We start from the raw sequence: 14,966 nt of genomic DNA on the forward strand, positions 1-14,966 counted from the left end.
CAGCTTTTCTTGTGTTCTCCTTCCTTCTCACCTTTGAGTTTCTTGGGGTATTTTTAGTTCAAAGTTACTGTCATGTTTACAGTAGAGATGTGTGCAGCACAAGAACCACCATTCAACTCGTCCACTATTTCATTTTACACACTCCTTTTTGATTTATTGGTGTAATTCATATCGAATGCCTATCTATGTTTGTCTATCGTTTTCTTGGAGAACCTTTCCCTCTACTGGCAGCACTGATGGTGACAGCCAGGACTCGGATGCCAGACCGGGGTGTCCCGTCAGCCTGTTGGTGGCCGAAGTGTCACCCACTGCACTTGTGAGCAGGAACTCGTGCCAGCTCCTCTCAAAGCAATTGCTCTTCTATGTGTATTCACAGACTCATGTTTCCCCTGTTAATGGTAGGTGATTACAGGAGCACAGGGAAGAGGCTGCTCTCAAGCAGGTGATTTAAATGCTGCATAACCTTGATTTTTGAAGGGTCATTTAACCTCCGAATCACATTTACCTTTATGGCTTTCAACTCAACTATCTTATATACTAGTGGTAGAGCCCCAGAAGCCATGTTTTGGCTTCCCACCTTCCCCCACTTAATCTTTGTTATTTTTTTGCTACTCTCCTCTCCTATTCCTCCACAGAACCAGCTCCTACCTCTCACTCCCATGAAAAAAACACAAGTAATAGCTTAACAAGACCTCTGCCAGAATTTTCCTACGAGTTACCTGCTCAGAGGTCCCACTGACATTACTGCAGTGCTTGGCTTCCCGACGTCTGAGCTGTAAATATACTACTTACAGCTGGAACAGCGTCAGCAAAAACACTTCTGGCCAAGTGTCAGTAATACAGCTTTCGTTCAAACTTTGGGAACAGCATATGACTGATATTACAAGGACTTCCAGCTCTTAAGATCTTTAATGAAGTGGCTGCTAAAAAAAAACACTGCAACCCTCAAAATGCTTATGTGTTTTCCCGGTGTTAAAATAGCTAGTGTTTTAAAGGGTACCTTTGGGACAAAGCATTATAAATTTTCCAGAGCTAGAAGACAGAGCCAGAGAAGCTGCCTGGCCTTTTTTCCCCCTGAGCAAGACATTGAGTGCCCTCTGTTTAACAAAACCACTTGGCATTTGGCCCACACAGACCACAAATTCCTTTCTCACCTGAACGGAATAAAAGCGTTTCACCTCCCTACATGCAACAAGTGTCTTTTGTTAAAAGCCCCTTCAATTTTAGACATTGTGATTAATTTCTGTCAGCCCATGGAAAGCATCTCTGCCAGACCATCAAGCTCAGACCATGCCCAGAGCTACCATCCACTTCAGTTACTGTTTCAGATCCACAAAGGATGCAACCCTGGTGGTTTCTCCAAACAAAACCCACCTTGGACTCAGACAAAGAGATTTTCAGATTCTCTACAATCAGAGCAACATCAAGTACCTTCTAAAGACATCAGCTTACCTAAAATAAGCCCCAGAATGTGTGTCCTTAATACTGTCTTGTGTTGAACTGACCTAAAAAAACACAACTCAAAGCTTTAGACACCTGTTTCTAGCTAAAGATGCTTTTCTGACACCCTGATCTGTTTGCAAATGACTTCTCTTTCAGGTACTGCTTAGGAGCATGAGGCAGTGAAGCTTAAACTGCAATCCTCCAGCAGTGTCCACCAGTTTTGCAGTTTAACAGACAGTTCAAGTACCCCGAGGGATGAGGGACTGCCCACCAAGACCCTCCCCACAAAAAGCTCTTCCCTCTCTACAGCTGCCATCCCCCACGGCTCAAGGACAGCCCAAGCCCCTTTGGCTGCTGAGCTGGAACAATTCTGCTGTCAGGGGGATATTCAGATGGCATTACCCAGATGAGATCACCTCCTCCCAAAAGCTTTTTTTTTTTTTTCTTTTTAAGTCAAGGAAGCCATTTGTTTAAACGAAAGCAATACAGATTTGGAACAGCAGCTCCATGCTTCTAGAATTAACATTTTAAATAGGGAAAATATAAAGTAACTAGAGAAACAAAACAGAAATGGGAAGGCTCATCCCCAGTTCCTGGTCACTGCACCTCCCCACCGCGTCCTGTCAGACAGGGATGTCCCATGCCAGGCTCACTGTGTGGGTAAGGTCCATCAGCAAGACGTGTCAGACCGGGACCTGTCTCAGCTCCTCAGCTGCTGACCATCCAAGTTGTCTTTCTTCAAACCAGCTGCACTGCTTGTGCTCCCTTGACTTGCTGTGAGGCTGCCTTTGATGGGCATGAGCACCCCAAAATTCCCACTCCCACCTCAAAAGCAGAGCCAAAAGCCCGACGCATCTTTCTTTGGTGAAACAAGGCCAGCTGGGCTTTTGATCATCAAAGTTTTCCGCTTTGGAAGGAGGAGGAGCCGTCTAGTCATGGGTTCATTGATTCCCTGCCCAGCAGGAATGTTTGCCTGGGCACAGCCAAGCCGCACCTCTGATGACTGTAACAGGCAGCTCTCCTTCCTCTGATATACTATCAGCTGGGTTTATCAGAGTATCAACACAACCTCTCCACTGCAGAAGTCATCCCTCCTGGCCAGCTCTCCCTGCAGAGCGGGCAGGGGCTATATGGGAGCTGAGCTCACCTCTCATTTCAAGGAATCTTAACAGCAGGTTTTAAGCTACTTATTTACTTTTTTGGTCTGCGCAGGAAGTCTGAGCTAAAAAAAAAAAAAAAAAAAGACAGAAGTATAATTACTCTGGCACGCCTGCATTCCTGCTCCAGGCTCAGGCGGGGAGGGACTCTTTCTTGTGGAAGCCAGGAAGAGGACCTGATCCCTGGAGATCATCGTCACAAACGTGTGTAACTGAAACCCGCAGCCATGCTGAAACAGATATTATCAGACATGTACATCGATCCTGACCTACTGGCAGAACTCAGCGAGGAGCAGAAGCAGATCCTCTTCTTCAAGATGAGGCAGGAACAGATCAGACGGTGGGAGGAAAGAGAAGCTGCTGCAGACAAGGCTTCAGCAAAGAAGCCACTGCCAAGAAAAGGTAAGTCTCTGCCTGCCGGCTGCTTCCCCCTCTGGCACAGGTCTGGCTGAGTCAACTGCTCCCTAGAAATAGGAGGTAATGTGTCCTTAGAGTAATTTCTTCTCCCAGGGACAGATCATAGCCATATTTCCAAACTGCAACTAAACCCACCTGTGATGGCGTAGTTTTGGCCAGACATGCAATGGCTTTTCTCCCTGGCCCAGACTCTATGTCCTTGACCAAATTGCTCAACTCCCCTAGCTGGGAAGACAGGGCTTACTTGCCCCCAGGAGATGCACCTCATTAAGTTTTCCACTAAATGGGAACTCTGAATCTGTCTGTCAAATAACCATGGACTTGAATGCCTGTCATGGGGCACCAGATCTGCAGGGGGGTTCCCATTGTGCCTTTAGACCTGAAGTCCCCTTGCCAGGATTACACAGCATGTCAGCTGCTAGCGAGATAGCACACTTCTCCCAGCTCTCCCCCACGTGCTCTGTTTGCAAGTAGTTCACCTTCACACAGTTTGGGGAGGGCAGTGGCAAGGAATTAAAGCAAGAAAGGAAACAGGAGTGAGTCCTCTCCCTTGCCCCCAGACTCAGAAATGCCTCCCCTTCACTGCTCTGGCTTCAGTACCATGAAATGAAACGGAAGGTGCGTGCTGCATCCCAGCCGAGCTTTCCCCACGTACAGCTGGTTTCGGAGAGGCTCTGCCACCCAGCAGCAGCAGCAGCCAGGAGGGCACAGCAGGAGGGACACAGGCCCCGCATGGAGCCACCAAGCAAAAAGCATTTGCCACAGAGCTGCTTCTTTTCCAGCCAACGGGAAGTCAGTGACATGGAAGCTCGGCGCTGACAACGATGTCTGGGTCTGGGTGATGGGCGAGCATCCTTCAGATAAGTCGTACGCAGCCATCTGTGAGGAGATCCAGGCACAAAGGGCAAAGCGGTTAGCGAGAGAGCAAGGCAAGGAGGGCAGGTAAGCACACTTCAGCTGGAGGACTTGGTGGGCAGACACGGAGGAAAAGGCATTTCTAGGGACCCGGAGGCTGGAGCCTTCTCTGCAGGGGCTGTGGTTACCACTGTCACACTCAACTTGCAGGCAAAAGGCACAGGCAATGGTTGGCTTTCTGTGAGTACAGGCAACGCTGGCAGAAACCAGCTCCAGCCTGGTCTTGCCCCGGCTCATGGAGCCCCCCATAATACGGCTCCTGTGCGGTGCTCTCTGCAGACCACAGGAAATGCTAAATCTGTTATGGCAGCAGGTGATGAGTTTGGATTGCACTGATTCACTGGCAGGTGCCTGTGTGCAGCAGGACAACAGTTACTCACCACAAGTCATTAATTTAATTATTCCACTTAGCTGATTTGGAGATATGATAAGCTCCCTGCACATGCATCGCTTCATCGCAGCACTGCTCTGCTCATGTGCAGCATCTTCACAAGATGCTCAGGGAGCAGAAAGTGACTCCCTGGAGTTCCTAAATTGTCTCTCTCTTGCATTTCAGAGAGACTGACTCTTCTGTGACACGGTCTCTACATGCACAACCAGGATTCCTGGGCGAGACAGATCTTCACAGAAATAAAAAAAGCACTGTGGAGGAAAAGAAGGAAGGTGGGAGGAAAACTGCTGCTGCTACAACAGGGAAAAGCCAGAATCTCACAAAGGTAGTTTTCCCCCTATTCTCTATAGCTATCAGAAACATGTGCTTTGAGATCTAGGAAGTGCAGCAAATCCTGGTTGCTGTAAATAGAAATTTGAAGAAGAAAAAAAGCCAGCTAGTTGTTAAAGCTTTTCTTCTGTAGTCAGAGAAGAAGGTGTGTTGTTATTCCCTTCCTTAGGACTTGGGAGGTCCAAGTGCTATTCTCAGCTGGGACAGACCTGCTCTGTACTGACAGATAAATTACTCCAGATTACTTTGTTTTCATTCTCTGTGGGTAAAACAAGGGTTGCAGTACTTTTCCTCCTCCTCTGTGGCTGGTTTGGATGGCTTTTGGGGCAAGATCAGGGAGGCTATCCCAGGATCTGTATGTACAAGGTCATGGCTCTCAGACAAGTCATCTACAGATGAAGATAATTTTACCAGCAGTCTCAGACATGTATATTTTAGGTTCTTCTTTTTTTGTGTCTGTGTCTTCTAAAATAGTTAGAAAATAACTTACATCCTTGGCAGCACAGGGCAACTCCAAATGTAGTAACTACAGTGTGTGTTTTGCTGTGGTGTTTCATTACAGAAATATTTTTCTCCAGCAATAAATACATTTCTACTTTTTAACTGGCTACAAAAAGCCATTTACAGAGAACCAAGAAAAAGATGAGTTAAATTAACTTCCCATGCAACCCAGATTGAACAGAAGGAACAGAACACCCTGTCAATTTAATGGGAGAAGTCCAATCTCGTTCAGCAGAGTTTTCATTCAGCCTTTTGTTGTTAACTTGTATGAGTGAATATTTTTTTATTATACAGCCATTCCATATTTCAGCATAAAAAGCATGAAAATTGAAGGTTGGGTTTTGGCAAAGCATCTCTCCTGCTGCTACCAAAATACTGAAGAGAAATTGGAGCCGCTGTCTCCTTTATCAAAAGCCTCTGAGTCACATGGGATTTTTCTTAGCACTGTTTGCTGAAGCTGAGCAACTATGTGGGAGATTTTTTTTTTTCCTTTCAGAGGAAGTTATTAGTCATAGCTAACAACAGCAAAAAAAAGGTAAAAAAAAAAAAAAATCCAAAAATCCCACCACCAAAAAAATATCCAAACCCCTTTCAAAGTCTTCTGCATGGACATAGAGGGGGGATGTATGCATTTTGTTTTCTGTTGTTACATTATTAGTAGTTTTTTCCAGGTTTCTGGGGCTTTTGTTATTAGATAGAGGGGTCCAGACTGAAGACTGTTGTTGCATTTTTTAGGCCTGGAGAGGGGATTTTTCTCACCTCCCTCTTTCAAGTTGTTTCTTTGAGACCTAGTTCCCCTTTCACCTGAGGGATCTGGGCACTGTGCTTTGTCTGCTATAGGGGATGGGGGCTGCTCTATGAAAACAAGCTGCTTCACACACTTTTGAAGTTCCTAGTTTCCTGTCAAGGAGAGGGAGATTGGAAAGCCATGTTCCTATTAAATATTAGCCAAGTAGGGGATGGAGAGAAAACAAAGCATGTCCTTGGTAAGCAGCATAGTACAGTTAACTCATTACTCACCGCGCCGTGGGAGGCAGTCTGGGTCCAATGGGGAGGTGGGTGGGTGTTTGCTCAATGACAAGTCTAACTGTTTGTCTTCAAAGGCAGGTCTCAGCTAGCAGCTGCTGCCAGGGTGGCTAGACTGGTTTGCAGGAAAGCACGAACACGGAGATGTTCGCAGCTAGTTGGGTCAGTTTGACAAGCAGGGGTTTGCAGCACCCCAGCCCCAGCAGCAAACAGAGCACATGCAGGTAAAGCTGTGGACAGCAGATTCTGCTAGGGTGTGCTTTAGAGAGAGGGAGGGAGGGAGGGGAGGGTTTGCTCCCTGGGAGTACTTAGGAGCATCGCTTAGCAAATCTAGGTGTGCTTATGACAATTCTGACACTGCTGAGTTCTCCTCCTGTGGCATATTAGGCCTAATATGAGGAAAAAAAGTCAACGTTTGTCAGAGAAGGCTGGCAAAATTTGTTAACATAACTGTCACAGCACTGTTTCTGCACTGAACACCTATTGCTCCAAAAAAAGAGCAATGGTCTTAATGATATATTTATTTCTCACTGCTATTTTTCTCCACCCAGAGGGAAACCAGAGATGTTCACCAGATGCTGGCAGACTGTCATGTGAGGAAGCAGGGCTTCCAACAGGTAAGTGGTGACCTAGAATGCTCCTAACACATTAAATGGGACCCAGACTTTATCCTAAGAGTTCCAGTCAGCCTCAGAGCCTCATCTGACCCAAGAACATCCTCATCTCTTGGACCAGCTTTATACAGAATTGCCATGCTCCTCCTGTATGGTGTGACAATTTGGAGATGACACAAAGCAGGCCAGGCTGGCAAACTGGGGAGCAGCACAGGGAGAGGCTTCTGATGATTTCTGGTAGACTGTTTTCCCATACTTCCTCTGTTGTCACCTGCAGTAAATACAGAGAGTCTGTATGTTGTCGAAATTGGAAGGATTCACAATAAAGAACGAAGTTCACAGTATTTCAAGGCTAAGTAAAAAGCAGGGTTAAAACTAGCTTGGGACGAAGCCGTACATACTGTTTCTTTCACAGATGAAGGAAGCACAGAGGAGAAATTCAGAAGAGACCACAGTCCCCCAGGAGACAATACCACAGAGCCACCCCAGCTTGGAGAGCCAGAGGACACTGCAGAAATCGGATGAGAACGAGCCTGAATGGCAGGAATCCTGTAAGATCTTAGACTGAACTTTTGCTATGAGGCTTGAGAAATCCTAGGACTCTGTGGGGTCATCTCAGTCCTTCTCCTGCCACACTGGAACTCAATAACCGGTTGGTGGGTGGAGAGTACTGCCAAGAAATACAGCGCTGCATTATCAGAAATATTTCTGAGTTAATACAGCATTGAGAATAGAACTGGGCAGGGAAATGGAAAATGTTTCCTATTAAAACAAGCGAAAAATAGGAATCATGTGAGTATAGCCAGGATAAACTAGAAGCTGGCCTTTTCAAAGACTTTGCAGTAACTGTTGCTCTTAAGGACAAGGATAGTGGGTGAGAGGGACTAACTAAAAAGGGCTTCCCTGTCATCCAAGCGTGAACCCACTTAGGCAGAGCCCTGCTGCATTGTCTTGTGTAATGAATCCCAATGATAAGAAGAAAACCAGCAAACAGTACGAGACTTGCAGTATCGTCCATCACCACTGTCAAATACTTCCTGAAGGAAAACCTGATGCATCTTTTTTCCCCAGTTCCTTCCCTGCTGTTCAGTAGATGGCAATGCTGTGCCACCAACTGCTTCCACTTCAGGCCAGGGGTTTTATTTTTCTTACTGATAAAAATAAATAAATAAATAAATAAATAATTGATTACAAAAGCAAGGAAAGAACTAGCCTAACTCAGACTGACTGGAGAGCTGGTTACTCCTACAGATTCCAGGATGAGCTAGACCTAGATGATCAAGACAGTTTCATAGAAAAAAAAAAAAAAAAAAAACAAAAAAAAAACACAAACAAACAAACAAAAAAACACAAACAACCAAAACAAAACAAAACCAAACAACCAAGTTCTCCACTTTCCATAACAGTTTCAGCAAGGCTCCCTCCCACCCTCCAAAAAAAATATTAGCACTTCCAAATCCTTCAAAGGATTGATTTGGGGTCATTTCAGCAGCTGTTATTCCATACGCCCTCCCCACACACCAGCTCACATGAAAGGCACTACAGAAATATATGTCTGAAACAGAAGTCAGCATCTGAAACAAAACCAAGTAGTCTCTAAGTACCAAGGGACCTGGTGCCCAGAAAGAACCCAGATTTTTAATCTCCTGAAGGAATAAAAAATGGACCATGTTAAGTAACGGGTGACCAAAAATAATGGGAGACATGTGGCAAATGGTCTCACAATTGAGTGCATGTCATCTTGTGAAATGGGTTATTCTTCCACTTCATCAAGCAGGAAGATGGACAAAGGGCAGCAAGCTTAAAACTTGCCTGCTTGTTCGCTCCTGTAGGACTCCTTTTCTGTTCCAGTGCGGAAATCCAAGGCAGCAGATGAGAAGAGACGCTCCCTTGCACGGCAAGCCAGAGACGACTACAGGAGGCTTTCACTGCAGGGCATCCACAGAGGGAAGCAGGCAGATATTTCCAAGGGTGCCACAGCAGGAGATCGGCGACCACTCCAATATCCACCTCTCCCCCCCAAGCCTAAACTTCTACCTCCTGTGATGGAAAATGGGAGACCAATTAGGTGAGGAACCTCTGTGCACTGTGGAGGGGAGAAGGGATGAGATTCTTTGGCTCTAGCATGGGATGGTTGAGATGGGAATGGTTAGCTCTCCTCCTTGTGTAGAGGAGACACCTCACAGGGAAAAATACAGAGCCTAGGCTATATTTCAGCCTAGGTCTGTGATGAGGCTTATTTGTTCACCCCTGAAGGGTAACAGGCTTGTTTAGTAGAGTGCCCTAAGCCTAGAGTACATCTCTATGCTGACAGCTGCACTAGTGTAAGCCTTCTGTTCTTAACATCTTGAACAAAAGGTAAGTCCTGTCAAGGACTCAAAAGCTGTCAGTTGAACTTGATGCACAAACCATGGTCTTTTCTAATAGGAAAGAGGGAATCCAGAGGACAATCTCCAATTCCACTGAAGAAAGCATCATCAGGTGGTTCAAAGAGGAACAATTCCCTCTCCGAGCTGGTTATCAGAAAACCATGGACACAATAGCACCTTGGTTCCACGGTGAGTCCTGAGCATTTCTACCCCAACCCAGCTCTTTAAGGAGTTGTTTCTGCTAACTTGGCTGTTGCCACAGGGTGGGACCAGGAGCTTTTCAAAGGTGGCTAGGTTTTCCATTTTAAATATATATGAATGCAATTTTAATTCCTTTAGCATTATGACAAAGGGCAAGCTAAGTGTTAGAACAGAGGCCAGAACCTCCAATACCCTGTACTTCTGTGCTACCCCTGCCTTCGCTGCACTGGATGTATGGATGCGAGATGATCAGAGGGCTGGAGCACTTCTCATATGAAGACAGGTTGAGAGAGTTGAGATTGTTCAGCCTGGAGAAGAGAAGGTTCTGGGGAGACCTTACAGCGGCCTTCCAATACTAAACAGGGCCTAGGGGAAAGCTGGGGAGGGACTTTTTACAAGGGTATGTAGTGATGGGACAAGGGGTAATGGCTTTAAACTAAAAGAGGGTACATATAGATCAGACATAAGGAAGAAATACTTCACTATGAGGGTGGTGAGGCACGGGCACAGGTTTCCCAGAGAAGCTGTGGCTGCCCCCTCCCTGGAAGGGTTCAAGGCCAGGTTGGACGGGGCTGGGAGCACCCTGGGCTGGGGGAAGGTGTCCCTGCTCGTGGCAGGGGGGTCAGAACTAGATGATCTTTAAGGTCCCTTCCAAGCCAAACCATTCTATGGTCACACTGGCAACTGTTTGGACAACGGTGAGAGAGATTTGGGCACACCTCATCCCACTCGTCCTTGGCCCCAGATCATTGTCCCTCCATATGTGCTCATCATCCACTACCTTTCCGTTCCATTTCCAAAGGGTCATTTTGATCCCATCCATCTGCCTTGCTTTGGAAACCCTTTCGATCTGAGACTGCAGCAATGAAAGCACTATCATGTTGTAACTTGTCTGTCAATGCTTGCATGGCTTTCTGACAGGACCTGTGATCACTGTCTGCACAGCACTGCTATACTAGAATCAACATACAACACACTGCAACGCCATTCTCTCTCATAACAGAGAAACTGTTCTTTTGAGCCCTGCACATTTATCATTCATAATGGGCCGAGTCTGGAACTGATAACATAAAGCACAGTTAGCACATGGCCATAGTCTGTTACTAGCAATGGCAGTATTGTTCTTTCTAGGATGCTGGGCAAGAAAACAGTGCAAGTGGTGGGAGTGCCATGGACTGGGTTTAGAGCAGTAAAGCAGGTTTCTTGTGAGAACTGTTCCATCCAGTCCTGCACAAATGTTTTCCTCCCTTCAGTTTTGTGTTTTGGTTTTGAACAGGTATCCTAACCTCTAAGAAAGCAGAGGAGCTTCTGAATAAAACAGTACCAGGGAGTTTTCTGGTCCGGGTCAGTGAGAAAATCAAAGGCTACGTGCTCTCCTATCGGTCTGTGGAAGGGTGTAAACACTTCCTCATCGATGCCTCCAGTGATTCCTACAGCTTCCTTGGAGTGGACCAGCTACAACATTCAACACTGGCCGACCTTGTAGACTACCACAAGGTGAACATCTAGCAATGCATTCATTAACTCTTTGTTTAATTGCCTCTGGGCACTGAATAGATTCAGTTCTTTTAAAGTAGGTAACTAGACCCATTTTAGCTGCCGCTGGGTATCCTGTGTGCTGTTCCAGAAGGGTATGCCAGCCTGATGGGTACACCTCAGGTGACCTAACACATCTCAAGCATCTTAGACCTGACTCACTCCTCAAGTGTGCAGAACACCTTGCACACTATTTGGTAGAAATGCTGATAAGGTGAGAGGTGGCATCATACTCGTGCAGACTCCAGTTTTTTTGGATTTTCTCTGCTGTTGTGGGGTCCTGGCAAGTTGGTTAAGCAGAAAATTCTGCTTTCCTCCAGCTTCAGCATAAAAGAGAACAAGGTATGTTTATAATCTCAAAGCAGACAAGGTGTGATATTGAGTAAAGATAAGAAGTAGGAGGGAAGGAAGAAGGTTGGCAGCTTCTTGCAACAATAACTGCAGTGTTTATTAGTGCTGACTGCAGACACATGGGCTCCAAGGAGGGCCAGGTGGATTGTTCATTCCTTTACTGTAAGAGCTGCCCAAAGACAGGACAATCATTTTGCCTAAAGGCTCATTTAAAGTCTGTGTTTCTTTTAAATAAGTGCGTAGCCTAATACAGACATGACTAAACATAATTGGACATAAGGAAAACATCTATGTTCATTTACTATGTGGAGCTCTACCTGGGCTACCTGAACTTGCCTCTTGCATGGTTTTCATAGTGCAGGCTGAAATTGTTGAAAGCAGGAGCTATACTGTACCAGAGCCAGAGGATTTAAAGCCTAGCTGCGCATAGCTATATTAGAGATAGAGCCAAGTCCACAATCTGCAAAGAATCTTACAGACCCTCTGCACTACAGCACACATGGGCAGGGTGAACCCACTCTGCTGAAGGGCTCTGGTGGGTTCTGCTTATTGCCCACCAGGTGACCACGAAAGAAGGCAAGTTCCCACCATGCATCTGCTGCTAGGGTGGGGAACGAGGTGTGAATCAGAGACTGAACTATCAAGGAATTCCTTTGTTAGAACAGGGCTTGCCTGAGCAGAGGGCATGTGCTCACTCCAGGACCCACCCTTGTCCCTCCAATGCAGCCAGGAGCATGGTCCACAACCACCCCATCCTGCTTACCTGCATGCTGCACAGTCCTCACTCCAGCACTTCCTAGGCAGGACAGCATTTCACGCCACAGAAGCTGTGGCTGCCTACAAGACGAGCGCAGCTCCTTCTGAGAACTGCCAGAGTCACATCACTGGGTTCCTGCACCGAGCACAGACATTGTTTTATGAAGACCGAGGTCAGCCATGTGGGACCTCCCCTGAGTTCCCCAGAGCACTGAGCTGTGTCACTCAGAGGGATGAACAAGTCCACACCGTAACAGAGGCAGGAAGACTGCTGCCTGCCCCGTGATGTTGTGATAAGTAGGTCGGGTCTGTTTGAAAGGTGATGTTTAATTACATCCTATCTCAACAGGACGAACCCATCACTTCCTTGGGGAAGGAGCTGTTGCTTTACCCATGTGGCCAAGAGGACCAAGAACCAGATTACATCTCTCTCTTCGACTGAACCTCCTGGTCTTGCTGTGCAGTTCCATGTCTGTATTCACAAAGGCTGAACTTTGAACTAGAGCTGCTGATGCTTACCTGAAACAGTTGCCATAAGTGCCTCTACTTTATATCCCTCACAACAAAACAGTGGGAATATAAGTACTGTAGTGGGCTTGTCATATCAACTGAGTTAAAGGATTTATGAGCCTAGCAATCTGCAAAGCACCTGGATGTATCCCACACAATGAAGTGAATGAGGTGATGAAGATACCAGTTGAATAGGGAGATACTGCCACATATTTTCAGGGGACTTTTGTATTCGAGCTGCCTGTTGTTTTTGAATGCAAGGCTGTGTGCCATCTGGGAAATAGATTAGTATTTACAGTTGAATGAGATCATACCTTCCTGAAGGCAAAAAACAACTTGGAGAGGTGAATCGGTCTTGATAGAGTAATTTGCATAATGTGAAGCTTAATCCTGTAAAATGTTGTGCCCTTGGTATCAAGGATGTTCAAGCCAAACAGCCGAGCAAACCCTTGGTGCCTTTCAGTGAAAGGTGTTCTCTGTGAAGAGGGATTTTCATGAGAAGTCCATTTTTAAAACTCCTTTAGCCTCTGAATACAGATCCTTGCTCTTTTAACCTGTATTTAAATCCCACACAAGCCTTTCTGCATAGAGATTAACCTTTTGAAAGGAAAATGAGAAGGGACACAGGAATTTGTATGAAAGATTATGACACGCACAGAGCCTAAAAAAACATAAGAAGCAGTGCCTATATCAGTATTAGTACAGTTTACAGAAGAGTGCTTGCCAGTAAAGAATGTTATTTTCCAAAATGGAGCTATTTATTGCAAGTTGTGTCCAGGTTACTGAGATGCATCTGGTGTAAACTTTAACACAGAACTTGTTCTTTCAATGTAATGTTCTCTCTTCACATCCATTACCCTGCTCTTTAAATACATAATTCAGAATATTGGGGGAGACAGAAGCACATAACAAATTAATCCTCACCCAGATTCCCTCATGTTGTTGCACATGACAAACCGTACAGCCGAGGGTTGTGGTGCAAATCTGTCAACATAATTTTTCAGAGATGCGATCCTCAAATAGTGAACGGGGGTCAATCTTGTTTCAGTTGTTTACCTGTTCCCTTCCCTCTGTTGGATCAAGGCTACTCTGCTTGAGGAAGTAGTCAGAAACTTCAGCCTTATATCGATCTGAGTTTTGCAGAATATGGATTAAAAGAAATAGTTGTAATCATCTGGTCTTAAAATTTACATCTATGCTGATGGGTGGTTTCCATAGAAGGAAAGGGGATAACTGCACTCCAGTTACAGCAGGTTTAGCTTGCTAAAGATAAAATCTTTACGTAAAGTGAGATTCTGAAAGTAACAACACTCTGGAAGGACAAACGACTTAAATTGATTCTTGAGCACTATATCACATGTATCAAAGAGATATTTTCAACATAATCTGCATCAATCATGAGAGGGTGTGCTAGATAACTTGTAGGGGAAAAAATCCCTCCTTCTCTCTTAATGAACTGTTTTTCTTTTAAAATATACAGCCAAAATGAAAGGTCATTCAAAGATCCTAGAGGAAAGTTAGCATCTGTTCTCATGTGAAGAAGTTGACATAACTGTTGTCCTGTTGGAGACAAATCACAAAGTGTTTTGTATACCTATAGGCTGGTAAAGGCAGGGGACAAAGTCACCTTTAAAAAGGCAGTTTGAGAGGCAGGGTGTTAACTTGTAGAAATAAAGTGCAGAGTGACCTGGCATCAACATAGCAGGACTACAGGACATGATCGATTTTAGCTCTAAGATCTATAGTGGAATTTCTCTGGGTTTGACCTGCTGACCAGTGGACTGGTAATTTCACATATCTTCATATTATAACTACTTATTTGCAAATGTTGGCTCAGTAGATCCCTGGGAGAGCTACTATCAATGTTCACATCTATCCCACATGTTTAAGAATCAGTCTCTTTTTTTAAAGACTCACAGCTTCACTTACCTGCTGTGAAGGAAGAAACCTGAAGTTTTAAACCCACTCATTTAGATTACTGCACTGACTACAAAGGCAGCACCCTTGCCAGAACAGATGCCCTCAAGACTGGTTCTTCTGTTGCTCTGAAGCCTAGTTATCCTGAAGCCTAGTTATCCTGTGAAGCAAGGATGATTTGCAGTGGTTGGGAATCAAGGGTGTTGGCTTACTTTGGAGAGCTTCTCTGTAGAATCTTTCTTTCTTCAAGGGATGCTGTGCAAGGACTACAAGAGTAGTCACATTTGAAAATTGTTTGCTGAAGAGATCATGACATATCCTGGAAGGATATGGCAATTTGTTTTGCCACATGCCTGTATGCATTTAGCCAGAGCCTGCAACAGTCATCAAAAATTAAAGCAAGGATTCCCATATGACCTCCACATCTACACAGGGTGATCTTTATTCCCTCCCCAGCTAGATCCAGTCAGTTGTGATTCTGAGAAAGATCGCAAGCTGTTTCTGGGACAAGAAAGGTAGAGAGCTGCCTGGC

At 45.4% G+C, this 14,966-nt stretch overlaps 1 protein-coding gene across 1 annotated transcript; it reads left to right on the plus strand.

Annotated features, from left to right (window-relative positions):
• The first annotated feature begins 2,034 nt into the window (after positions 1–2,034).
• SH2D4A (SH2 domain containing 4A) lies at positions 2,035–13,266 on the plus strand. The gene is made up of 9 exons (XM_009964005.3): positions 2,035–3,002; positions 3,800–3,959; positions 4,489–4,648; positions 6,732–6,797; positions 7,210–7,345; positions 8,646–8,862; positions 9,222–9,352; positions 10,641–10,861; positions 12,357–13,266. The coding sequence occupies exons 1-9, from the start codon at positions 2,828–2,830 to the stop codon at positions 12,447–12,449; spliced, it is 1,359 nt and encodes a 452-aa protein (XP_009962307.3). The 5' UTR covers positions 2,035–2,827; the 3' UTR covers positions 12,450–13,266.
• Positions 13,267–14,966: the final 1,700 nt, after the last annotated feature.

The sequence above is a fragment of the Tyto alba genome, unplaced genomic scaffold, assembly GCF_018691265.1.
Source record: "Tyto alba isolate M040663 unplaced genomic scaffold, T.alba_DEE_v4.0 Super-Scaffold_23, whole genome shotgun sequence".
Classification (NCBI taxonomy): domain Eukaryota; kingdom Metazoa; phylum Chordata; class Aves; order Strigiformes; family Tytonidae; genus Tyto; species Tyto alba.

What these genes read in the sequence shown, in the direction of transcription:
- SH2D4A (XM_009964005.3), top strand. Translation starts at nt 2,828, where the DNA reads ATGCTGAAACAGATATTATCAGACATGTACATCGATCCTGACCTACTG. An exon ending in GAAAATGGGAGACCAATTAG is followed by an intron (nt 8,863 to 9,221) that starts GTGAGGAACCTC and finishes CTTTTCTAATAG; the next exon opens with GAAAGAGGGAATCCAGAGGA. An exon ending in AATAGCACCTTGGTTCCACG is followed by an intron (nt 9,353 to 10,640) that starts GTGAGTCCTGAG and finishes GGTTTTGAACAG; the next exon opens with GTATCCTAACCTCTAAGAAA.